This window comes from Canis lupus, chromosome 10 (genome assembly GCF_011100685.1).
Source record: "Canis lupus familiaris isolate Mischka breed German Shepherd chromosome 10, alternate assembly UU_Cfam_GSD_1.0, whole genome shotgun sequence".
Lineage (NCBI taxonomy): Eukaryota > Metazoa > Chordata > Mammalia > Carnivora > Canidae > Canis > Canis lupus.
The window spans coordinates 21660457-21687290 of NC_049231.1; the positions used below are offsets into that span (position 1 = coordinate 21660457).

Below are 26834 nucleotides of genomic sequence, written 5' to 3' on the forward strand. Positions count from 1 at the left end.
TTGAAGTTAACATTTTATTGATGACCAGAGTAACATAAAAGATTTTTCATGCTTCAAAAAGAAAGTCTTAAGTGGATCTCTGGCTTCTCTCTCGAACACAACACATCCTGACCAACTTTGTGTTTCCTGTTCTTAACTTTATACCTGGGAGAGCTCCAGCGCCATCAATGGGGAGTGTCATGAGATTTGGCAAGAAACATCACGTCAAAAATACCAGCCCCTGCAAGGAGAGCAAGCAGGGTCCGAGAGCACTGCCCCCAGTCCAGCGCTTTCGGCCCCGGCTGACCCTGACGGCTCACACTGCCACAGGCCCTCTACAAGCTCTGCCGGCCTCGCTGCATGCGAACCCCAAGTGGGCCACAGGAAGAGACTTTTAAGAGACAAGAACAGAAAGGTTGGCCCTTACCCCATGGAATAAAAACTCGGAAAGCTTGAAATTTGTAACTAAAATTTGCAAACTTGGTCTTGTGCTCCACATGTAGCTTGGCAGCTGTGAGCCAGCGTGCGGACTCGCCCAGCACCGAGCTGCCCTCTGGGGCCCCTCCACCGCCATCAGGCCTGCTGTGCTCTGGGGCAGCTCTGGAGCCGAAGTCACTAAAATTAGGTAATTCCAAAGAAGTCCATGAGCTGCTCTTCCTTTTTCAAAACATATTCTCAGCAGCAGATGCTGTGCCTCAAAGGAGCACCTGCACACACTTTACTATTTAACAATGCAACAAAAACTTTTAAGTTTTTTTCTACAGTAACAGAGGTTTCCACATAAAAATTAGAAAATTTTAAGCGTCTAGTTTTTTTTTTCCTCTTTGGCAACTACTGTTGCTTAGACAGTCCTCACCCTCCCCTTTTCATTGACAAAGGGAGTGTGTCGAGCAGGAGCCAGGAGGCCCAGGATCTCCCTCCCCGCTGCTAGTGGTCCCTGAGGTAGGTGTCCGCCGGGCCTCACGGGAACCCTGACGTTCGTGCTTCCCCTCCCAAACAGTCAAACCACACAGTGGAACTTGCACCCAGCCTCCGAGGCCACACAGCCACATGGCTCTTCCAGGGTGTGGGATGGTTTCAAAGTGAGAGATCCCATGTGGAATTCTTGAACATTCCTCAGCGTTCAGGTTATGGCACTGTGGTTACAGAAGGCTGGTTTTCACATTGCAGGTTTTATTGGTCCTAAACATTTCAAGACCCTCCAGCATCATCTGTTTCAACAAAATGAAAGGAATACAGAAATGTTAAACTCAGCTTAAAGGACTATTTGCAAGAGGATCTCCATTTCAGACACTGTCGAGTTTATTTTCCATGCTACACACTTTCAAAGTGACTCCATAATGTTAACAGTAGCCCTTGTTGAGAAATGGCTTTGTGACTTGTACACAACAGCAGGGAATCTGCACCCATAGATGTGGGTGCCCTTTTCCTTCTGAGAGGACTGGGAGTAGGTGGCTGTCACCAGACAGGGACAATTTCAACCTTCAGATGATAGCCCGATGGAGAGCAGAGGAGTGTCCACAGCGGGATGACAGCCGGCCCACAGGGACAGCCAGAGCGTGGAACACAAACCCGGAGAGCTTTCTCTAGGGAGACACGACTGCCCAGAGCAGGGGTGCTGGCATCCAGGGGATCCCTGGGGGCCCCACTGGCTCAACTGCCGCTCTCCCCCAAAGCCCCAGCCAGTGAGCCCTCTGCCCCACGTGGGCCGCCCCAGATGGGCCACACCACCCGGAGGCGGCCCTGGAGGGGGAGCCGCACGAAGAGCAGCACCACTACGGGCGGAGCATCTCCAGGTCTGCCTTCCTGATTATCACAAGTGACCAAGGAGCCCAGACAGGACAAAAACAAGAGGCAGGAAAGAGCCTAGTGGAAAAAACCACCTGTCCTGGAAGAAATGAGTCAAAGTGCTCATTTCATTTCTTTCACTTTTATTTGGTTACAGATGTCTCTACTGGCTGAATTCAGTCTAAATATTTGCCGAAAGACTTCAAAGAATTGTATTCCAAATGCTGAAGTGGCATTCTCCCCCTACAGGTCTGTGTGCTGAGGACCTGCTGCAGCGGTGGCTTAGTGTCCTTCAGGAAGGCTCACAGACACACCTCCAGCCACCACAGCCTCTGTCTCCTGCCACCAGTCCTGCTCGGGCACAACACTGCGCAGCCGCTTTTAAAAACTGCTTTTGTTATTTGCTTCATTAGGGATCTTTCTATCAATAACAGACTATTTCAACAGCACATGTTCCTTGTGATGTAGAAGGAAAATGCAGCATCGCAGCACTCCTCATACATACCCACTGAGGATTAATTTAAATGTTGAGTAACAGGTACCTGACACTCGATATGCTTTGTAGTCTGAGAATCTCAATGGGTTCTTAGAGAAGTGTTTAAGAGCATTTTGCTTAAGTTTTCTTAGTTAAAGTAGTAAAAAATTAATACTGTTATCTGAAAATCCTCAATCCCAATGTTTTTGGGACTGGAATAGAGTCAGATAACCTGGGAATCTCTAGAGATTTGAAAACATATCACTGTCATGGGAGAGAAAAAAAAAGATTCTATGAAAGAGAATAAATCAGAAAACAAGAGCTCCCAGAAATTAACATTAAAACTCTCAAAAATTTAACCAGAGGCTAGAACATAATTTTGAGAACCGCCCAGAAAGTTTTTGAAAAAATAAAGACTGAAAAACGACAGGAAGACAAGAGAATAAACCAGAAATCAATCAACCGTAAATCAATCCATGAGGTCCAACCAGGACCATGAAATCAAGGAACAAGGAACAGAGTCGAAAGAAAGTATCAAGGAAACCAGAGTTATCCCAGGACTGGAAATGCAGGGAAAGAATTCAGCAGGGACATAGAAAAGATTTCTACCTAAACACACCTTCATGAAATTTCTGAACATGAGGAAAAAGCTTCCAGAAAGGAAAGCAACAGGTTACCCACAGGTCATGAAGACCTGGGTTGGCAACAAACCCTCTTCAACAGAAAACCCGACCCGACCTGTAAGACAGTGGAGTCCCTAGGAAAAGGAAGCAGCAGAAGCCCACGCACCAGCCATGCGTGGAGGGTAAGGACCATGAGGGGCCCAGACGCCTGGGCCTCAGGGAGCTGCCCCCCCCGCCCCCCGCGGAGTGGGACAGCCCGAGGGGTCATGGCAGGTTGGCCGGGGACAGGAGGGGAGACCCAGGCAGCAGCCTAGGAGGCCAGGGGTGGGGTGGGGGGGCAGCTGCGCACGACACTGCACACAGCCCCAGGCGGAGCAGCAGCAGGCCAGGGTCTCAGGAAGGGGATAGGCAGTATGACGGACAGAACGAGACATTAGAAACACCACAAAACGTGATTTTTTTGAACAAGGCAAAAAGAAATCTAGAAACTCCTCAAAAACTAAAAAGCAACAGCAGTAACTCCAATATGCAACAAGCGAAAAAACGCATTTTCCCTTGATACTGAGAACATCCTGCAATTGGCACCAATCCCATTAACGCTGCACACAAGACAGAGAACCAAGAAAAAAATGATTTGCCTTCTTTTAACAAAAGTGCTTTTGTTTTCCAACTTTGAGACCCAACCTATGGGCCGACCAGAGGGCTCGCGTGGGCTTGGGCCATGACCACACCCAGCGTAGCCCGCAGAGGAGACACGGCACGGGGGTGAGGCGGCTGCGGGGGCTTGACAGGCAGGGCCCAGTGCGGATGCGGGAGTCCCACTCATGACGTGGGCAGCAGAGAGGAGGTGCTCTGGATCCCCGCAGAGGGGACCCCCACATAGAAGGACCCCCGGGAGGATGGGCAGGCCGTGAGCAGCACCAGAGCCCCTGTCCCGGAGGCCATAGACTGGACCCACTTACATAATCCGTTTAGTAAATCTGAGTCGGTAACGGGGAATAAGAAACAGGATTTGAAGTGGTTTTTCTGGAGACGGAGGGGACCTAAGTCAGGACAGTGGTCAACCCCAGGTGCCAGGGGTGGGGGACAGGCTCCCAACAACACTGCTTGGTGAACTGGACACAATCCGGTGGCAGATGCGCTCTGTGAAATTTGAGGGCTGACCCAAGACTGTGCACCTTGTGTGTGTGTACTTGTTGCATCACACGCCTCCCCAGACACCCAGACGGGCTTCAGGCTGATGCCGGGCGCCACCCCCGTCACCCCCGCCAGGCCCTCCCGACCAAGCACAGGTGAGGAGAGCACCGCGCCCGCGGCCGCGGCCAACCCACAGCAGGCCCCACCACAGGGAAAGCACCATACCAGTGTCAGACTGCCTGGGCCGTTTTGAGACTTCCATTCCGTTCTCTTCCAGCTTCCTCTTGGCGCAGTCCTGACAAGCATTCCCTGAAAGGTGAAAACCTTTACTTACCAGCTGATCTCTTCTAGAATCCACCCTTCAAGGACCAGTTTATAAATCTGACTGCACTGAAGCACTGGCCAACAAGCCCTGCCAGGTGCCACAGATGATGCTTTGTCCAAAAGAGAAGGATGGACCCAGGAGTCACATCTAAGTGACAAAGTGACTCTAATAAAGGTGTCCTTCTGCAGGGAAAGGAGGCAGAAATGGAACGCAGAGCACGACGCTTTCAGGGGTCTCTACGCTGAAGCCCATCCAAACGCGCAGGGCGCCCGCACCAGACCCGCCAAGGGCGCGGGGCCGGTGCACAGAGGCCCCTCTCCCCCACCGCCTGACCGAAGCGCACAGCCTGCCACCAAGTCCGCTGGGAAGACGCTGGCCGCTCCCGAACTCGGTCCTATCTTGCAAATTTGTCAACAGCCAGAGTTGAGCCTAGCCGCAAGGACCTTCTCCTTTCCAGCAAGCAACGCACAGAAAAACTTGATGTGAAAAGGTCAGAACTTTTGCAATAAACATCTCAGAAGGGGCTGGGACAACGCTACTATGCCTTAGACCCCATGGTAAAATAGGACTCTCATTCCAATTGCCCTGCATCTCTTGCTTGCGGGACAGTATCGTCAGGTGCCAACAAGTGACCCCAGTTTACGCTGCCCCTGCCGGAGGGACGCGAGTTTAATCTCTCTACTGTCACAGGGACCGTAGAGGCACGGTCGGCCAACATCTCTGGCGGGGCTGTCTGAATACAGGCTAGGTATTTACTGCGAGAAACTTTCATGATTCTACGGTGGCAGGAAGATAATGGAACGTGTAGGCAAAAAACAGGCTGGTAAAAATCAAGATCTGCTTTACCCAACAGTGTGGTGCTGTCCACTCGGTCAGCATCTGGAGAAGAAAGGAAAACAGTCAGCAGAACCCAGACTTCACGTGCTCGTCCTCCTCGGGCCAGTGGCGGGGACGGCGGACAGGCCTACTCAGGCGGCGCCACAGCAACTGGGAACCTCAATACCAGCTCTGGGGAGCCGGGGGACCACGGCCAGCAGGCGGCCCTCCTCTCCTCCACCCAGTGTCACTGTGAGGACCGAGGGAGGGGTGGCATGGGCTGGCCTGGCCCACAGGGAGAAAGGGTCCGGGACCCACCATCACTATCATGACCATCATTGCTGGGACACCACCCTCTCCGGTCAAGAGAGGTACTTCAAAAACCTACATACAGGGACCTCTTGGTGGCTCAGCTGTTCAGCACCTGCCTTCGGCTCAGGGCGTGATCCTGGAGACCCAGGATCGAGTCCCGCATCGGGCTCCCCGCATGGAGCCTGCTTCTCCCTCTGCCTGTGTCTCTCTCATGAATAAATAAATAAAATCTTAAAAAACAAAACAAAAACCTAAGTACAACATCCTTGAAGGACCCGTTCACCAATTATAAGTCCAAAAGATCTTTTGGCCCCAACGGCTTGTCAAATCCTCTCAGCTGCCTGGGCTCAGGAATGGGGCCTCTGCCGGGTTAGGAAGGCACCCAGAGGCACCCCCCAAGGCCCGAGCTCATGTGGGTGTCTGTGAGACCCTGGTCCTCCGGGGAGCCATGCGTGCAGAGGCAGGAGAGGCTGTGGTTCACACAGGGTAACCTCTGGTCCTCTCCAGAGCTCGGCCTGTGGTCCACTTTGGGACACACTGGATTCCAGTCCCAGCTCCAAACTCTCTGGGAGCTAGCTAGACAAGTGATTCATCTCTTTGAGTTGGTCCTGCATCTGTCAAATCATCTAGTTTCTGGCCATGGATATTGTCACTGAAAATGAAGGTCAAGAACATAAAACGCAGAGTTTTACGAGTGAGCATCTGTCCCTGCTTCTCCTCCGCCGAGGAAATGGGCTAACGCCCTAACTCTACTTTCCTTCACGGACATGCAACTTAAACTGGTTCACCTGCTAATCACTCGCAATTCTCACTAGGACTAGCGGGGAGAGACAGAGCTGCTGGACCACGTGTGCCTCCGGTCACCTGTGACCCTGGCCCCCAATTCCCCTGCCCAGGGGGTGGGGAGCGGGGCTACGTTCTCGCTGTAGTTAAATCCAGCCAGTCCAGACCTTTCCAAGTTTGCCATCATCCATGTTTTAGGACCCCAAACTCAAAGCCATTAACCACTTTATGTCGGGATGACCAATTTAAGACCGGCTCCATTATCGAGGTCATTCCTGACAGGTCCCCAGCAGCTGGGCCAAGGAGACTTATGTGTTGCACGCACCGCAACGGGATAAAGATGGTATTTGCAAAAAAGTGTAAAAGTCTTCGTGAGATCATTCTGTGCCTCTGCAGTTTTAACTTGTAAAATGCAGTGAGGAGACAGGGTAACTGAGGCTCTGCGCTTCCCAGGGTTTTGGCGTCTCCACTGTGGAGCTGGCGGGGTGTGCCGTCTCCTAGCTAAGGATACCGGAAGTGTGGCAAACACTGACTGCCATCGAACAGCTTTAAACGCTCAAGTCCTGTGCGGAGATCACCATCACACTGACAACCTTGACCTTCGATTTCACACACGCATCTTTTTAAAGGTAACTGGAGGGCTGGGGAGCTTAGTGGTATGAAAACTCCATCCCCATTGTATTTTCTGTGGTGTAAATTGTATCACAAAAAAAAAAGGAAAAACTGAAAAGAACTCCATTAATGTCGTGCCTGGAAAAAACAAGAAAGAAATCCCCTACCTGGACTGCGCTGCCTGCAGATCTGAGTGGCAAGGTCCTGCACATAGCCAGGAAAGTAGTCAAAACAGTCCCCGTAGGACACGACTTTAATCCCATGCAAAAGCATGTCCGCTTGATGCTTAAAGAAATGGTCTTCATTCTCCTTGAGTACAAGCATGTAGTGCTCCAGCTCCACCTTGTTCGGCACCGAGTACAGGAAGAGAGCCTGGAAGATCTGGTCCCGGAGGGTCTCCCCGCAGCCCACAAACAGGAAGGACTTGGTGCGGTACAGGTTCTGGAGGACTTCCTGTGGAAAAGCCAACGAAGAGCCACAGATGCTCACCTGAAAAGTGGTGCGACCCTAGGCCCGAGTGCCAGCTGCATGTCTACGCCTTCAGAACGCTGCTCAGCAATGGGCCCCTCCCACCAGCTACACCAGGGACAGAGCAAGAGGCAGCACACACTCTGCAAGTCAACCCAGCGCAGCACTCAGCAAACAGAGGCCCAAGCTGAGTGGATGTCCCTGCTCAGCACTTGTGGGAGCCCCTTCCTCTCCAAGCCAGGGTAATGGGTACAGTCCCCATTAATGTCCAGTGTCATTGTGCCTCAAAGTAAGGAAAGCCTAATGCCCACCCACCCACCCACCCACCCAGCCATCCTGTGGTGCAGCCTAGCAACTCAAATCTTCGGGGATTATGTACAATTTTAAATTCTTAAAACATGAAATAAAGACATTCCATTTGTTTCTGTTCAGAACTGTGCAAATCCAACACTCGGGAATTAATGTGTCTGCGTGGATCACAGATGGGAACCAGGGACCGCTGTCAGGAGAACAGGGGTTTTGGGAATGAAGGCAAAAGAGCTGAGGAAGGAGGGGACCCATGACAGTGATCCAAGGGAACAGGCAAAAGGGGCCGGCAAAGATTCAGGGGGTCACTCAGGCACACAGCAGAGTCAGCACTTCAGACATCTGACACCCTAGTGAGAGGGCCAGGGTCCACCCAGCCATTCTCACAGCCTCCCACGAGCGTCCCTGACCCCCGGAGGGGCACCAGTCCAGTCACCCATCAGGCCACACGTGTGCTGTGGGCCACAAGCCGGGTCAGCCCAAGGACAGGAGTGCCTGACCCCAAGATCAGCAGGGACTCAGTGATGGTACAGTGGTTTCTAAATGCACTAATAAAAAACTTCATAGAAAGCTGAAAAGCAGCTTTTCCACACTTCATTTTGTCCAGGATATCAAAACAGCTTCACAGAGAATGAAGTTGTAAAATGAGGTTTCAAAAGCGAGAGAGAAAGACTGCCAAGTGGAGAAAGGAAAGGAGGTGCCTGAAAGAACACACACGAGGGTAGTGGGGGGGTGGGGGTGGCCCGAGAGTCCGCACAGATGGTGCAGGGTCCACGGGCCACGCTGGAGGCTCACGGGCACCGCGGAGCACTCAGGACTCACTGCGTGAGCACTGGGCATCCGTGCGAGGCGCCAGCCCCTGGAGATCCAGCTGAGAACAGGGCCAGCTGTGTGCCCCACAGGGCGGGCATGCCTGGAGGCCGGGAGCTACCTGCACTGCCACCAAGTCCCAGGGGACACCACTAAAGCCTAAGGAAGGGGAGCCGTACCATGACTTCTGGGTCTTGTGTAACATCTTTATATCCCGATGGATCCAGGACCATCCCACAGGGATCCGTGTACAAGCCATGAATATGAAGAACTCCATACTTGATGTGCCCTCTTGCCCACTGAAGGACCTGTCAGAAATCAAGCCAAGACAAAGGGGAAAAGTGGGTATTATTCAAAACAGAAGAGGAAAATACCTAAATTGGATTTGTGGTTTTTTCAAACCTCTTTGGAAAGAATGACAGAGATACTTCACGTCCTAGTGCTACATACAAAGCCTAAGAGTGATCAGCTGTTGGCGCTGGTGACTCCTGTCACATCAAAGAGGACTGCAGGGAGCAGCCCAGGTGGCGCAGCGGTTTAGCGCTGCCTTCAGCCCAGGGTGTGATCCTGGAGACCCAGGATCGAGTCCCACGTCGGGCTCCCTGCATGGAGCCAGCTTCTCCCTCTGCCTGTGTCTCTGCCTCTCTCTGTCTCTCATGAGTAAATAAATAAATAAAATCTTAAAAAAAAAAAAAAAAAAAAGGCACATCACACACATCGAATTTTATCCTCATGCCAGGGGCACCTTCATAGCCGCAGGTGGTCCCCACGGTGCCAGAAAACTGGACAAACCCCAACGGCTCTACTGGTGCAACCCAGATAGATGAGCCAGTGGGCACTTCAGCCTCAAGCCCTCAGCAATTTCCAGAGATGCTCTTTACAACAGCAAACAAGCCTCACAAAAAGGACTAGTGTCACTAACAGCTCAGCAGAGGGTGGGACCCGTGACTGCACCAGCACAGTCCTAGCGGGCTGTCCCTTGGACACACGTGGCCGCCCACCAGACTTGTGCCAAGCTCTGTAGGAAAGCAGCTCCGGGGTCTGAACTGGCTGCAGCTGCACACTCACTCTGGGCCTCAAGGGGGCATAATCTCTAGGCCTTAGGTTCCTGCGTGGAGGGCAGGCCTGGCCGAGACCACCCTCAGGGTGCAGACACATGGGGTGGGGGCAGTATCAGTAATGACATAAAATCTTTAAGCAAATATGCAACAGATATAAACATGTCACAAAAGCAATAGTCAATAACACGAAACCATGATCCACCTTAGCAAGGCAAAACCAAAATGTTAAATTTTCACCTATTTTCACCTCAGCGGGGGAAATGTGTTTTGTTTTCTGGTAACATGGTGTGTTCACAAGACGTGGGAGGTGGATACCCTCCCACATAGCTGGTGGGAGGATGAACTCGCTATCTTTCTGGACAGCCAGCTGGTGATTCCTATCATCTAAAATACTCCTGCCCTCTGACCCCACAACTCTTCTAGGAATCTACCCTAAAGAACAGACATGGAAACATAAGGATTTTTACTGCAGCATTACTTACAATTGTGGAAATATGCTAACGATAATAGAGAAAGATTAACGGTTATGTTTCAATGATTAAACTGCTATTTAAAAGCACGCTTTGAAACACAGCTTAAGGACAGCAAAATACTCAAAGTATAATATTAAGGGAAAAAACCAAGATAAAAACGTTCCATATGGCATACTCCCAGTTTGTTAACGAAGGGACAGGACCACCCGAACCACAGCGCCAGGACCGGGGGCGACCTTGCTCGTGACTCTTACGGCCCCTACTTCCCACGAGGACTGTGATGAATCCACACAAGAAGCCCTCGCGGACGTGCAGGACAGAACACACAACAAAACCAGAGCAGGCAGCGAGACGGGAAGGGCATCACCCCGTGGGAAGCCTGGGCCGCCTCTGAAGCAGCGCAGATCCCCAGCCAGCTCGCACCGCCTCCTCCGTGGCTGCCTCCCGCCCTGGAACCCGCGGGCCGCACCTTCGTCTTGTCCTTCAGGTCCAGAGACTCCATGGGCTTGCTCTGCTGCTGCCCGAAGATCTCCAGCAGGTTGTCATAGTTGGTGGTCAGCACCATGGTGCCCCTCTCCATCAGGCTGAGGATGGACTGCAGCACCAGCGGGTTCTGGATGTGCTGCTCCAGGTTGTCGAAAATCTCCATCAGGCAGTCCTGGAAGAAGTTGGGCTTGGTGTCGCCTGTACGCTAGGAAGAGGTGGAACAGGAGTTACAAACATTGTCTCTCATCAACCCCTGAGCAGCTAAGCAGCGATACTCTGGGCGCCAGCGTTAAAAGAAGGAAACCCCTGACTCGTACGAGTTTACTGAAACCCTAGAGGGAGACAGATCCTGCACAAATACGTAAGTGATTCGTCAACAGTGGCAAATGTTATGGGAAAGTAAGAAGAGAAAGGGGGCCAGGTGCTGCTGGGGGCAGAGGGACAACAGGTGGAAGGGAGGGCCTCTGCGAAGGGGCATTTGAGCAGAGCTGAGGAAATGAGGGGCCTCTGGAGAGCGTATCCCAGGCAGAGGAAGGAGCAGGTGCAAAGGCACTGAGGTAGCAACAGCACGGGTAGATCCAAGGGTGTGCAAGGGGCCCCTGTCGCAGGGCAAGAGCATGGCTAAGGTCAGCAGGTGAGGTGACCCAGAACCAGATCACGTGAGGCTCTGATGACCACAGAGCGTAGGAAAGACTTCAGATTCCCCCCAAGAGTGCTGCAGGGGTACTGGTTTGTCTTTCTTGCTGGTAGAGGAAACAGTGTGTCTTAATGGCATCTGCAGTTAGGTGCAAGGCAGTGGGGTTGACAACAAGTGTGGAGGGATTCGATGGCTGGAGAGCAAGAGCCAGCCCCTGGATGGAGCAGCCGCGGTCTCAGAGGTCACTTGTGGCCTGCACGAGAGCTGCTTCAGTGGAGCGGTGGGGCCAAGCCTGGCTGGGGTGGGCTCAGGAGGAGACGTAAGCAACTGGCAGCAGCAAATACACAGAGTGCTTCTGAACAGCTCTGCCGTGAAGGGGAGCAGAGGCCTGGGGCGGTGGCTAGTACCTGGGGGGCAGGAGGTGTCGTGCACGCCAGTAAAACCGAACCTCCCCCAGGCATTCCATGAGCACCAGCTGCGGGGTCAGCAGGGCCAGGACTTTGCATCACCACCAAATCCCTCAGCCTGCCCTCGGGACCGTCCATCAGAAGTCACCCCCCACACACACACACACACCGTACCATCTGGCTCTGTGGATGTCACAGGCCACAAGACCCTCCTGTGAGCACTCGTGGCTCCCAGCCAGCACTTTTCTGACAGTTGTTATCTCCCCAATCCCGGAAACCCTTCCTCTGTTCCCAGTGGGTCCATCGTCAGTAAACCCCCACATCATCCTCCTTCTGCCACTGAAAGCTGGCCCTCGCCGTCCCTGAGGCCCTCACACTCGCTGGGCCTGGGGAGATGGGGAAATGGCTTGCCGTCAGGTCACAGTGTCTGCTGGTTTCTTCATTCACTGAGATGACCCGTTTTGCATCACGGCCTTTCCTCCACTGGCCTTATCCATCTCTGCCAACCAGCCTACTATCACATCCCAAACCTGACACTATTAGGAGCAGGACCCTTCCCTTCCAGAACTTCTGGCTCAAGCTCCCACTGTCTGACCCTGCAGCCCCGACTCCCAGGGCAGCACACCACCAGCTTGGTTACCAGGTACCCCGAGTCTCCCCCACTGCCGACCTAACTCCTCCCACTCAGCAGCTTACACTCCCGATTTTTAGAATTTTTATCACCGCAACTACCTTCTTGAATAAGCTTCCAACCTTGCTGACCCCTTCCTGTGCTTTGCTGGATTTCCTGGCAACTTGGATACGACCCCCCCTCCCCCCACCGCATTCCCACACCCGTTCTCAGCTGCTCAGCATGGTGGGGGGGACACAGTCGTTCCGATTGGCCTCACTTTAAGTCCTTATGAAGTTTTACAAAATACACACGTGAAGAGTAGTCAAGTCTCCACGAAGGTGGGCCCTCTAAGTGGGTTAAATGAGCGTCCGCCTCGCTGGTCTCTCTCCACATGAACAACCTCACCTGATGGTGCCCCTGGCGCTGCCCAGCACTCCTACACCTCTCTGTCCACAGACGCAGCCCCCTCCTCCTAGGACAGGGCTCAGCAACCCTGTCCATAAAGGACCAGAGAGCCACTGTTTTAGAACGTGGGCCTCACAGTCTCTGCCACAACTACTCAACTGCCCCACGCACGATATGCAAATGATCCGTGTGGCTGTGGACCAGTAACTTCATTTACAAAACGGGCGGCGGGCCAGGTTTGGCCGGGACTGCAACTTGCCAGCCCTGGCCCAGATCCAAGTGGCCCAGTATTAATAGAACACCCCCCTGTGGGATAGCTGCCCCGCTGAAAACCCTTCCCAGGCTCTGGAAAGCCGGGCAGGGCAATGTGTAACCTGGCAGTGGGAGATGTGGCTCCCTGTCAGGACCTTGAGGGGAGGAGGCAGGAGTTCACCTCATCTCCCCCCAGCTGGATGGTGAAGATGGCAGAGCAGCAGGACAGGGCCTGGGCCCCCAACACTGGCACACCACCTGCTCTACCGGGCTGCCGGCCCAGATTTTTATGTGAGAAATAAAAACGTGATCATCTGTAAGCCAAGCTGGGGTGTCTACAGCAGCTAAACGCTTCCAGTCTCCCCAGGGACCCCAAAGACACCTTTTCATGCTTTCTGTGCAACACCTCCAATGCTTTCCCCCACCCCAACCCTCAGAGGATGGCTGTGCTTTAATAGATACTCGAGTAGCAAGAAGAAACCTGCCACGAGCCTCTACCACATTATGTAGCTTCCAGCGTCTACACCAGTCCACACGGCTGACCCGGCCAAGCAGCGACTGACGGCAGACCCCACGCCTGCACCAGCACCTGATTCGAGGGCATCCCTCGGCAATGGCCCCCTGTTCCACCCTTCCTCTCTACTAGACCACTTCCACCTGCCGACGAAGCCGCTCTACCTTTTCCTATCTTCAAAAGTTGTCAGGAACCACTTGTCATCTGAAGATACACGGCTGGCCCACTTAAACCAAAATACACCTCAAGGATACCCCTCCGCGGAGTACGAAATCCTAAGGCTTGTCCCTAGTGAGGCATGACGACATCCCAGAGCCCGTCCCAGACGCCCCACGTGGATTCGGGCCCGAGCTAGCACACACTCCTTGAGGAGCCCCACCGTGCACCTGGCATCACCACTGCTGCGAGAGGAAGCTTCTGGCCCAGCAGCCTCACTCTGCCAAGAACTAAACATGACATAGGCTTAAAGAAGTGTTCACTTTAGGGTCCCAGGTCGGGAGCACGTGGTCCCAACCCGGCCACGGGTTCAGAGAACCACGCTACCCCAGGGAAACCCGAAGTGCCTGTCTGAAAAAGACTTACAGGTGACATCTTCCGGATCAGATCATGGGCGACCACCAGCAGGTCCCGGTCCTTCGTCACTTTCCTGCGGAACTCCGCGACGTCCCCCGGGTGAAGCACCTCCAACTGCTCAGCAGCCTCGATGACCGCCTCGATGCAGCTCCTCCACGAGCAGAGGGCTGGGATTCCCGGCGCCACCGCGGCGCTGACGCCCGTCCCAATGACCAGCAGCAGTTCCTGCGGCTGCTTCCGGATGAGGCTTTTCAGAAACTTTCTACTTAAAACAACAGAAAGAACAGAAGTCAATGTGGAAAGTACTGCACCCACGGAGGAAAATGGTGTCTAGGAATATCTACGAATTGTGAGGTCAGATGGACCACAGGCCCTCTGTCCCCACTCACACCACCGGAAGACAGAGCCTGCACATTATTATTTTTTGTGTATTTATTTTACACGTCCTATCCTCATTCCTGGGACCCAGGGACAGTTGTGTCTTATTCATCTTGAGTCCCCCATGGTGTGAAGCACACATTTAAGTGATATATATGTGAACAAAAAGCTAGCAGTTTTAATTCCTTTGAAGCTGCCAAGAGCCTGTAAATACTAACCACGATGACAAAAATGATCCCTGCTTGCAGTGCCAGGTAAGAAACTTCCCGGCCAGAGCTGGTTTTCTGCCTCTTAGGCACCCCAGCCCCTCCCAAGCTAACACTTCCTCATCTAGCATCACTTTGAACAAGCACGACTCGTGCTTCACTGGGGGTCAAAGAGTGCTCTCCAGTGAAGCATGGCACCCCAGTCCCCGAGGTGACCCTGGGATCACTCGTTGCTTGGTTTGGAGACCAGGTGACAGTCGTTTCCTTATGCAAAGAGGAAACTGCCTTCTGGAACGTTTCTTACATCGCAGTGAAGGCTGGCCGCACAGCCCCTTGACGTTCCCTCCTGACACAAGGTTCCACTTCCACATTTGCTTCTGTAGGTGGCAGGTTAAATATAAATGACACCTCAGGAGACATGTGACAGAGGCTATCTACATGCATGAAGATGTGGCTGACTTTATTTACCTTGACTTTTGTTCACTTCTGTTTGTTGTCTTTTCCACTGGATCCATCTGTAAATCCTAAAGAGAAACGTTAGAAGTGATTTCCGTTTCCCAGATAGAAGTTCTTTTATTAGTACACAGAAGAGAGTTCAAGCTGGAATTAAAATCAAAGGTCCTGGATCCTTATTTAAATTAGAATGTCTAAAAAATGTCATAGACAAAACACATACTTCCCTAATGTTTCCTAAACCACGGTTCCCACCACCCAGGCCAGGCAAAGCCTCCTATTCAGATTCCCCGTAGCTCTACGCCAGACAGAAAAGGAACGAAAGTTCACGCACACCCACCTAGACGGTGCAGTGGGCTCAGGGGTGGGTGTCCCCTTGCCGCCCCCTTTATGACTCTGCTTCCAGTTGACATGGACACAAATGACTTATCACAGAAGGAAGAAGGGCAAGTGGCCCAACAGAGCAGAGCCAGGAAGCGGTTTCTTAGGGGGGAGGCACAGGCATGCTCTGCAGGGGGCAGCGCCCTAGTGCAAGGGAGCCCAGCCCCCTCAGCAAGTCTTCCCAGGCCCCAGCCCCCTCGGCCGTGCTGAAAGCCAGTCCAAAAAAATTATCTAAATAAAAGGTCAATTCTTAGCTTTACATAAAACAAGAATCTTAAACCAGCTAGGTCTCTATTGCCGAACTACCTCCATGTTCTACAAATTTTGCAGAATCACTTTACCCCAATTCCAGAATATTTACTGTAAACAAGGAAACAGAAAAATAAAGTTTAAAAAGCCCATAAACCACTACCTCAGCATGAACTGCTGCGAACAGGTGTATATTGCCTTCTAGATGTTTTACATTTTCCTCTCATTGGAGTCCAAAGGCCATAGCCTACTGTTTTCCATGCATTATAATCAAAGCATCTTCCTGACAACCATCTTTGTGCGCAAAGATTTTTTATCTATTTTGGAATTATTTAGGAGAGATTTTTTGAGAAGTGGAATTGCTGAGTTAAGGAATATAAACACTGTAAAATACTTGAGCACATAGTGGCAAACTACCTCTCAGAAAAGCGGTCAGCAGAATATGTGAGTGCCTGCTTCGCCAGATCCTAACCAGCCCTGACGGAAATCTGCCTTTTTACATGTGTAGTCTTGTCTTTTTTAATCTCAATTAGAACCAGGTCACCAAAAATAATTTCCCAGGGTAAGTAAACAAGCTTAATCTCCCTGTAAGGATCATTAGATTTTAGAGCTAAATGGGATCCTCAGAGTATCCCCTGACAATGCACACACAATGTAGGCGCCTGGATGCCTCCTCCCACCCCACCCCGCCCTACCCTACCCCGCCACCTCGCCCCACCCCACCCCACCCCACCCCGGGGAAAGGGTTCAGAGATTCCTTCAAACTCCCAATGGTGTCTGTGACCTTTCCCCAAATGTTAAGAAATCGTAGTACACAGGCAAGAAAAATGCTGCTCACAGATGCCTGTCATCTGTCCAGGGAGAGGCTGGCAAAGTCAGGGCTGGTTCTCCGCCTTCACTCCATCCTCCTTCCACTACAAAGTTACTGTCAGGGGATCCCTGGGTGGCTCAGCAGTTTAGTGCCTGCCTTCAGCCCAGGGCGTGATCCTGGGGTCCCGGGATTGAGTCCCACATCAGGCTCCCTGTATGGAGCCTGCTTCTCTCCTTCTGCCTGTGTCTCTGCCTCTCTCTCTCTCTGTATGTGTCTATCATGAATAAATAAATAAAATCTTTAAAAAAAAAAAAAGTTACTATCAGAGCCATCAAAGTCAAATCTTTTTTTTAACCTACTAGATATTTTCTAAGGAAAGTAACATACTGGGGCTTTCCACTCTATTTGGACACCCTGGATCCCAGCCCTGAGATTTCAATGGCTGACCTAACTGTTCACCAATCCTGTTTTAACATCTATAAAATATGAAATGTGGCTAACTGACCAAGTTTTGAAAGCTTGAGAATCTTTCATATGAAAGGAGCTCTGGAAGCTCAATTTGCTAAGTCAAACAGCTCAGGCTCTGACCTGCCAATGAGGCAGCTTTCTTAACCTCCCACTTCAGGATGTAACTTGAGACTCATTCCTACTCAATCCTATTGGACAAGTTAGTAGGAGATGCTTATCAGTTGATTAATCCAATGGCCTCCTGCCCCTGCCTCCCAAAATAACGCACATCCCTTTGACATAGTTACTCCTGGGAAGAAGCCTCTTATCTTAGCCTCCTCTACATAACATCTTAAGAGTAATCTTTAAGCAGTCACTGGTCAACCAAAGACTTAAGAAATGCCCCAATCTCTTTCCATGGTAAAGACCTTTACAAATCTACCTGTAGTTCTTTCAATTCTTGTGCAACTGCTTGTACCCGCACAAACTGGAAACCCAAACACTGCATTTACACATCTGCAAAACAGTATGGACAATTCAATCTTCGGTGGACAAGATTTAACTCTCAAATTACGTGATTTCAAAGTTTTCCAAAGGAATTCATCCCTGTAAATACTGAACACTTACACACAACAGATCCCAGCTCGCCCTCCAAAGCAGTCTGCTGCTGGTCCAGATGCTCAAACCTCCTTCTCTGTCTGAGCCTGATCAAAGTCAGGAGCTGGCCCCTCAGCGCCTCAACCGAATCCCAGGCTCCAGCTTCAACAGGCAGATAGATGTGCCTCTAGACTTCCACACCGCTGTGCATCTTTAAGAAGCAAAGTAGCCAACAGGGAAGTCCCCAATTATATGAAGACTCCACACAAGCACTGTGATGAGCTGCACAGCTGCCCATATTTAGACATCGACGGCTCATTCTAACGCTGCAGGCTGGAGATACGACCTCACTTCCTGTTCTTTCGGCAGAGTACTCATCAGAGCCAAATCTCACCAGAATCTGGAGAGTACCCCCAAATCTCCTTCTTCTCACACCAAGGGCCAAGTAGGAGATTTCCAAAGCAACTAGTGCCAGATCCTAGAAGTTCCGGCAGGATGGCAAGCCCCAGCTGGTCTGCTCCCATGCTCAACACCACTCTTCTAAACCAATCGGATTCCAGACAGCAGCAACAAAACCTTCCGAGACCTTTGAGAAGCTGCATCTTTTGGTTTCCTTGGTGACCATGCCGTCACCACAGTTTGTAGGCCCAAAGCCAAGTCATCATAGCAACCTATTTTTTTTTTTTTTTTCAAGGACCTATCAGCATTTCCTAAAAGCAAACTCTGGCCCAACACAGATCTTTAGAAGCAGTTCCTGTCCTTTTCATCTAAAGCCAGGAATAAGTCTTCACAGGATGTCTTCTGCTTAAAATCTGAGATCATGAGTATTTTATGAACTAGCTTCAGAGTAGCCAGAGACTGCCAGCATCCAGCACAAAATAAATGTTCACCACATTGGGTCCAATGCAAGAGAATCAACTATGAACATGGCCCTTGTTATTTACAACTAGCAAGACAAAGTCCCCTCCCAACTCCCTAACCCCACTGTGCCAGATGGTTCATGACCTTCCCCTGCCATCATCCTTCCTGACCATGCCTACGTAGAGGCCCCACACTTCTAACTCTGGACCTCATTGTGTTACTTCTCCAGCCAAGGGGAGATGGGAGGGCAGGCAAGCAAGCATTTCATAAGAGCTTTGACTCTGGAGCCAGCCCTCTTGGAACTCAGGCCTGCAATGTACAGTCTAGCCTCCTGGGAGGCTGAGGCACACCATCCAACTATCCAGCACCCGTCCACCCAACACATCAAAGGCTACCTGGAGCTATTTGGTGCCGGCCAAGCAGCCAGATCACGAGAGATTGCAGTGAGGCCAGCTGAAGACCTGCTGGAGCAGGCTCGGACGCCGATCCGCAGAACCGACCTTTGTTGGAATTACCTCACTGTTCTCCAATGCTAGGAAGGGCGCAGGGATGGAAAAGGCAAAAGGGTCAAGAGAAGGAAAAAAGAATGGATCAAGGAGTGTTCCAATCATAGTTTTGAGGGGGAGGGATAAAATGTCAAGAATAGTCTTTATGAAATTAGCATAACAAAAAACTTATTGAAACAAATTATTTTCTATTATAAACTACACTTTCCCTTTACAAGCACAAACCACAAATGAGAATCTGTGGGGTCCTCAAAAGTATCCTTAGGAAAACCTCTTCACTTCTCTCTATAAATGAATGATATGCATTTGGCGCAGCATAAGAGCAGAGAGATGAGAGCTCTCAGTGAAGAGGGATGTACACTCAAAATATATTCCTCTCACACAGCAGGGGAAGAGAAGATGCAAGTATCTGTCAAGGTTTCCTAAAGCTGGCTTCTCCCCTCACCTGTAGCCGACCCACAGTCATGGAATGAGGTGGTCCCTGGACATGTGGAAATACATGACTGGCAGCAGGGCAAGGCCTGGGTATTAGGTACTAGCCACAGTCAGGCCCTGCCGCTGTTACAAAGTAACCCAGGCTGAGAAATCATGTATAAATGTGCTGCTCGCAAAGACAGAGACTCGGAAATGGAGTTGACCCTTGAACAATGGGGAGGAGGGACAGGTTAGAGGCACCCTGCATGCTTGAAAAGCTGCGTCTAACTTTTGACTCCCCAAAACTATAATAATAGAAAGAGCCACAAAGTTTACAGAGAGATGAACCGTTCACGAGGAGATTAGTGCACACGGCATTTCAGGCAGATACGGGCAGTTCTTGAACTCGCCACAAGAGCAACAGGAAGCAGCCACCTAATAAGGACAGTACAGTATCACTGCAGTGCATTCGATGCAGTTACAATTAATACTGCATCTCTATTTACATTCTCTTGACCAAGAATGAAGTCATAAGTCTGTAAGTTTTGATGAATTTTGACTTCTCTTATAATAGATTTGTGTATCCTTTATGGTGGTAAATGACAAAATAGACTAGTATCTACAACTATTTTATGCATTCATGACATATGTCTCTGAATTTTTTTAGTTCAAAGCTTTGCGGCTTGTCTGGTTTTTTTTTCAAACTGTCACAAATCTCAAAAGGAATTTCCAATGTATTTACTGAAAACAAACTGCGTGTAAGTGGACCCACACAGTTCAAACCTGTGTTGTTCAAGGGTCAACTGTATTAGTATTAAGCGTAATCTACAGCATCAGTGTGGTTCCTAAGGACTGGAAAATCCTAAGAGGAGGCCAAAACCTAGCCATTGTACTCTGGCTACACCAAGGCAAGCCTGGAAGCCATAAAGCAAGCGCTTCCCAGTGCGTCTCCACCTATGGGCACACTACAGCAACTACCAAAGCTCTTGACGCAAACACTGGTATTTAATACTGTCCTCTCCTTTTACTCTGATGTCATTCCCACAAACTGCCTTTTTCACAGCAACCTGGCTCCGCATGCAGACGTGGGGGTGGTGGACGCAAAAGCAGAAATCACTGGGTAACAAAAGTTTTCAAGTACATCTGACGGCCATACTTCTAACCACAAATGAATCATCTGGGAGTGATAAATGTTCTTCTGGTGAGTTTGATTAGCATGACTAAGTTCGCCTGACGTGGAAACAAGGTGTGAATGGACAGCAAGCTTCCAGAACTACAAGAGGCTTAGCCCTGAGAACACAGCAACCCCAATATGGGGGCAGCCCTGGAGCCGCTACAGAGAAAACACAAGATCTGGACTTAAGAAAATGCCACCACTTCAGGAGCAGGGGCCATCTCTCTGTGAACCTGTGTTTCCAAACGTGTCAGCTGGGAATTCCACCTCCCATACCACTCGCTGTTGCACAAACTTCAGTTGAGGCAACGACCAAAAAGGTTCTTGATCGGCTGTAAAGCGTTGATCACCATAAACCACCGCGGCAGCAGCTGGCTGCCCTCAGCATCAGGGGGCTCCCAGCTCAAGGCTCTGGTTTCCAAGGCAGCAAGCACAACCACTCACTTAGCCACAGTTCTGGTCAAACTTCCTCCCAGCCATTACTAACAAGGGGTCTTTACGATGAATGGTTTTTCTTCATTTTACAGAAAACACAGAACCTTGATTTGAACACCTGACACTAAACCAATCTTTTTTTAAATGTGGTCAAAATAAATTACAACAGAAAAAAATGCGCCCTGTTAGCAGTTATAATGCATTCATTTGTTTGCATTTTTAACAGTTATAATGCCTCTAGCGTTGCCTGGGCATATACCCCAAAGGAAGACAAGAAAACCCACCACTCATAAAAAACGTGAACGTCACAGTTTGGTTCAAATGGCAACATTCGTTAGTGACATTTTCTCTACCCTTACTAGATTCAGGGGAAAGTACTTCACGTGCATCATCTCACTTCATCCCATCAGTAACCCGGCGAAGTGCTCACTACTATGGCCCCTCATCAGGCGAGGCCAACGGTAAACCTTTCCCAGAGATCGGTCACCATGGTGAATACAGTCCTGTGCATTTTCTCCTGACTTGAGCCCAGCTCAGGATGGCAAACATACCTGATGTTTTATCGTGAACCCTGGCAACCTCTGAAGTGTTTGCTGTTTTAGTTTGTCCATCAGATGAGACGCGTCAAATTAACTCAAATAGACACGTTACTTAATGATAAGCCAATAACAGTAAGATACACCACCACAAAGGCCAAAGGCAGGCTGAACCACCGGCGTTGAGCCATCCTAAGAAAAATAAGAGATGTTCTAGAAAGTAAACCTCTAATGAGATGTGACACTACAGAATTCTAGAGCTGGGGGGATCCAAAAGGTTATGGGATGCCAGATGCCCTAATTTTAGAGAAGTGAAAATGAAGACTCTGGGAGGTAGTGACTTAGTTCCTCTCCCCTCTCCCCAGCCCCCCCGCCGAGGACTAAGGGGCAAGCTAGAAAATTGCTCCTGCCTCATGGCCCCTGACCTTGCATCCTGGAGCATTACCTGCTCCCCCATGGGAGCAAAGCTTCATCTCAAGTACTCACTGCATCTAAGGCACCTTTTGTACCACCAGCTCCTCACAAGTAACAAGCCACGGTGTCTAGCTGACCTGCAGTTTCACCTGCTTTCTTAGCTCACTTTCCAGAAATGCTAAGAGCAACGGCCGCCGTGATGCTCTAAGAGGCAGCAGGAAGAAGCTGCAGGCAAAAGCAGCAGCTCCCAACAGTTTTCTGTTTGGTCTAGGCTGGCTCACCACCCCACAGTTCACACAGACTTCGGCCTGGACAGACCAGACCCGGAGCACTGGGCAGAAACCAGGGCCGCCTCAAAAGGACTTCTGTCTCCAGGCAAGGAGAGGTTCCAGGCTCCTGGCAGGGAGGAAACAGGGTCTGTGGAAAGAGCCCAGCCCGAGGAGTTCCACACCCCACGCTGGTTGTACTACTTAACATGGGGATAGGTTACTTACTCTGGGTCTCTATTTCCTTTATCTGTAAAAAAGGAATCCTATGTCATGTCTCCTAGGGTTGCTGGAAACATTAAAGGTAACACTTAAAAGAACACAGACTAGAACAGTATGCTTCCCACTACACCCTGCATGTGACTGGCTGCCCTTCCTGGATTTAATTAGTTAAAATTAAATAAATCTACAAATCCAGTTCTTCAGTCCCACCAGCCTTATTTTAAGCGCCTGATAGGTGCACGGGGCTAGTGCCTTGCAGAGCACGGATGCAGAACATTTTCACCACCACGTGAAATTCCAGGCCACCGCCTGTGTCCTCCTGAGAGCCACCCTGCCTCCAGTCCCACACAGTCTCCAGAGCACAGGAGCCATCCGAATTTGCCTCTCCTTCACGGACTTTGCATCTCCTCAGGGCTCCTAAGTCCAAAGTCCAAACTCCAAACCCTGTATCCTATTCCATCTCCAAGAACCTGCTTCTTCACACTGCCTCCTCTCCCACCCCATGCCATGTGTGCATCTCCTGTGTGGGTGCTGGGCTCCCACCCCGATGCAGTGACCCTGAAGCCCCAGAGACCACCCACCTTTTGGGGAAAAGGACAAAACCTCTCCTACTGGGACTACTAAGTTCCAAAGTCCATTTCCAGGCAGGAAAGTGTAGGCTCAGACAGGAAAGAGCTGAACGGCAGTCTCTGGGGTCTAGCCTTGAGAGGCCCAGCCAAGGTCTCCACTGCCCCCACCCTGGTCCGGGACCCCTCGATCTCTCACCTCACTTCCTCCCGCTGCAACAGCCAGTGATTGCTATAAACACAAAAACCATTCCACTCCCCTAAACCCCTCAGCGGGCCCCGACTCCGTGCCTGCATCCTGAACCCCCCTGCCCACCCTCTTCTTTACCACTCTGCATCCCAAACCCTGCACTCTGCCAAACTTCCCGATTTCCCCATTCTGGTCTCCCTGGAATCTCCCTCAGTCTTCCCCACTGACCAACTCCTGCCTTCCTTCAGCCCTGAGCCCGGTCACTGTCTCCTCGGACGATAGGAGCAGCCGCAATTCAAGAAAGGAGCAAGGGCATGAGTCTCAGGGAACAAAGCTGGATTCACCCCACTTACGAGTCCCACCCTGACGACCTTTCTGTTAAGGCAGCAGTACATCTGCAGCCGTCCCTCGGGATGGCTCTCGGCTCCAGCCACCCCTGCTTCCAAAATCCGCTGTGCTTGGTGGCAACACCGCTCTGCGTTTTCACACACCGTCCCCTTCCCAGGACTGGGGCAAACTTCTCAACCTCAACCTTCAAGATCAGCGCACCTGTTAGCGGTGGGCCTCCCTCCCCTCTTGAGAGAGCTCTCCCCAACACCACTTCCTGAGAATCAGGCTCCCACCCCAGCTGGGCTCAAGGCCTACAGGGTGATCATCACTCCGAGGAACCACCTGCTTGCTTCACGGTCCTCCCCCAGGTGACCCTGCCCACATGCGGCCCTGAAAGCAAGGACTGCGGCATCTCTGGCTCCGGTGCCAATTCCTGGAAACTACTGAGCATTCAAAAAAAATTTATATATATATATATATATATATATTAATTCCACAAATGAAAAAATTAAGCCAAGGAGACAACCTCGGAGCCCGATCTGCTCCAACTCCCCACCTGCCTGGCTGCCCTCCCTCCGCGACGTCAGATGGCTTCTCTAGACTCTTCTGCGGGGCCACAGGAGTCTCGGCAACAGCATTAAAAGTTCATCACTGTGGCTGCTCCGGCCTCAAAGCAGCAGTGAACACAAATGGAAACGTGGGCGCCGAGGTCACAGGCCCGGCGGGGCTGCAAGGGGTCGTCAGCTGACCCAGCAGCCGCCCCGACTGCACCGTGGCATGGGGGGGGCACCGGACGCGGAGCAGGTGACAGGTGACAGAGGAGGTGGGGGCCCGGGGCGCGGGAGGGCGCCGAGGGCCTGCGCGCCGGGCGGTGACCCGGGCGGGCTCAGGGGGCCCCGGGCGGCCTCGGGGGCCCTCGGGGGGTCCCGGCGTCCGGAGGGAATCCTGAGGCTCTGCGGCCCCGGGGGCCTGGGAGCGGCGGGGGTCGGGGAGGCCAGGGGCTGCCAAGGGCCTCGGGGCGGGGGGCCCGTAACGGCGAGGAGGGGTCTCGGGGACCGCGGGGGCTCTGGGCCCGCCCCCCGCCCCCCTCCCCCCGGGCCCCTCACCTGCGGGCGCCTCACCTGCGGGCCCGGCTCCCGCCGCCGCCTCCCGCTCAGCGGTGCTCCGCGCTCCGGGGCTCCGGGCGGCCGCGCGCTCCCCGGCTGGGCGGGGCCGGCGGCGGCGAGGGCTGCGCGCGCAGCCCGGGGGGCGGGGCGGGGGCGGGGCCCCGGGGCGGGAGCCACCGCCTCCCGGTGAGGAGCCGCCGCGCCGCCGCCGAGCCGTCCCCGCCCGCCGCCGCCGCCGCGCCGAGGTCCCGCCCGAGCCCAACGGCCCCGCGGACGCACAAGCCCCGCCCCGTGGCCCCGCCCCCGGCTCTCCGGCGCAGACGCGGTGGGGGACGCGCGGAGCGCTCGCGCCTTCGAACCCGCGGGTCTGCGCGTCCTCGCTGCTCGCGTCGGGAAAATGGGCGCAGGCGCACTCTGCGGGGACCCGGGGAGCGACTCCGTGCGCCCGGAAGCGCCCGACGCTGGGGGGCCTGTGCGTGTGCGCGCGCCCCCCGCGGTCCCGCCTCCCCGCCGCGCCCGGACCCCGGGGCCCCCCTCCGCGCCCCGACCCCGGAACCCCCCTCCGCGCCCGGACCCCGGGGCCCCACCTCCGCGCCAGGACCCCGAAACCCCCCTCCACACCCGGACCCCGGAACCCCTCTCCGCGCCCTGACCCGGGGCCCCACCTCCGCGCCAGGACCCGGGGGCCCCCCTCCACACCCGGACCCTGAAACCCCCCTCTGCACCCTAACCCCCGGGGCCCCCCTCCGCGCCCTGACCTCTGGGGCCCCCCTCCGCGTCCTGACCCCTGGGCCCCGCTCCACACCCGGACCCCGGAACCCCTCTCCGCGCCCTGACCCCGGGGCCCCCCTCCACACCCGGACCCCGAAACCCCCCTCCGCGCCCGGACCCCCGGACCCACCTCCGCGCCATTACCCCGGGGCCCCCCTCCGCACCCTGACCCCCGGGGCCCCCCTCCGCTCCCTGACCCGGGGCCCCACCTACGCGCCAGTACCCCGGGGCCCCCCTCCACACCCGGACCCCGGAACCCCTCTCCGCGCCCTGACCCGGGGCCCCACCTCCGCGCCAGGACCCGGGGGCCCCCCTCCACACCCGGACCCTGAAACCCCCCTCTGCACCCTAACCCCCGGGGCCCCCCTCCGCGCCCTGACCTCTGGGGCCCCCCTCCGCGTCCTGACCCCTGGGCCCCGCTCCACACCCGGACCCCGGAACCCCTCTCCGCGCCCTGACCCCGGGGCCCCCCTCCACACCCGGACCCCGAAACCCCCCTCCGCGCCCGGACCCCGGGACCCACCTCCGCGCCATTACCCCGGGGCCCCCCTCCGCACCCTGACCCCCGGGGCCCCCCTCCGCTCCCTGACCCGGGGCCCCACCTACGCGCCAGTACCCCGGGGCCCCCCTCCACACCCGGACCCCGGAACCCACCTCCGCGCCCTGACCCGGGGCCCCACCTCCGCGCCAGGACCCCGAAACCCCCCTCCACACCCGGACCCCGAAACCCCCCTCCGCGCCCTGACCCCCGGGGCCCCACCTCCACACCCGGACCCCGGAACACCTCTCCGCGCCCTGACCCGGGGCCCCACCTCCGCGCCAGGACCCCGGGGCCCCCCTCCGCGCCCTGACCTCCGGAACCCCGCTCCGCGCCCGGGCCCCACCTCCGCGCCCAGACCCCCCTCCGCGCCAGGACCCCGGAACCCCCCTCCGCACCCTGACCCCCGGAACACCCTCCGCACCCTGATCCCAGGAACGCCCCCTCCGCGCCCGGACCCGGGGACCCCCCTCCGCACCCTGGCCCCCGGGGAATCCCTCCGCCGGTCCCCGGGACGACACCCCCGCCCCCCGTCCGCGCCCCCGATTCGCGCTGCGGCCCAGGGAGTCCTGCCCAGCGCTGTGCTGCCTGAGAGCCCTTCGCACCCCCTGGAGCAGCGCGCCTGCTGTCCTCTCCCTCTCTCCCTCCCGTACCTCCATGGGGTCCCCGGGTCCCCGAAGCTCCGCGGAGCCCGGCGGCCGTTGCCCAGGTGCCCGTGAACGTGCCAGTGCCCTCCCCAGGCGCCCTGCCATCCGGAAAGGCTCTTCCCAGAGGCTGAGAGTGGCCGCGGCTGGGTTCGCTCCGAGGCCCTGTGACCGGTCCTCTCTGTCCCCGTGAGCCGGGGGTGCTGGAGGGAGCTCAGAGTCGTGCGCGCGTGGACTGCCCCCCGGAGCGTGCAGCTGGGTTCCCCCGCCTGGCGATCCTATTTCTCAGGGGCCCCCTCCTCGCCTCGTCTGCCCCTGGACCGGTCAGGCCGAAGAAGCCCCGATTCGGTCAAAACCCGCCTTGGCTGCCCTGCCTGGCCTGCCCTGTCCTGCGGAGCCAGTCACAGTTAACAATTCTTCCCCCGTCACCGTATCCCACCCCCGCCCCCACCCCCAGCCCGGGCCGGGGAAGCTGGTGGGGTGC

The 26834-nt window shown here is 54.0% G+C and overlaps 2 protein-coding genes across 10 annotated transcripts; one reads left to right on the forward strand and one right to left on the reverse strand.

The window, feature by feature from the left end:
• Positions 1-24497, reverse strand: FAM118A (family with sequence similarity 118 member A). 9 transcript variants are annotated; one of them, XM_038550233.1, is made up of 10 exons: positions 24413-24450; positions 18634-18770; positions 14908-14963; positions 13865-14120; positions 10438-10659; positions 8614-8742; positions 7018-7303; positions 5174-5206; positions 4228-4311; positions 1-1190 (listed from the first exon to the last, which is right to left on the reverse strand). In XM_038550233.1, the coding sequence occupies exons 3-10, from the start codon at positions 14952-14954 to the stop codon at positions 1171-1173; spliced, it is 1077 nt and encodes a 358-aa protein (XP_038406161.1). In that variant the 5' UTR covers positions 14955-14963; positions 18634-18770; positions 24413-24450; the 3' UTR covers positions 1-1170. The 9 variants fall into 9 exon arrangements, with proteins under 9 accessions (XP_038406161.1, XP_038406160.1, XP_038406159.1 ...); XM_038550232.1 differs by lacking the exon at positions 24413-24450 and adding an exon at positions 23848-24027; XM_038550231.1 differs by lacking the exon at positions 24413-24450 and adding an exon at positions 21319-21445.
• On the forward strand, positions 24069-26425 carry LOC119876742 (basic proline-rich protein-like). Its single transcript, XM_038551563.1, has 2 exons — positions 24069-24583; positions 24718-26425. The coding sequence occupies exons 1-2, from the start codon at positions 24069-24071 to the stop codon at positions 26423-26425; spliced, it is 2223 nt and encodes a 740-aa protein (XP_038407491.1).
• Positions 26426-26834: the final 409 nt, after the last annotated feature.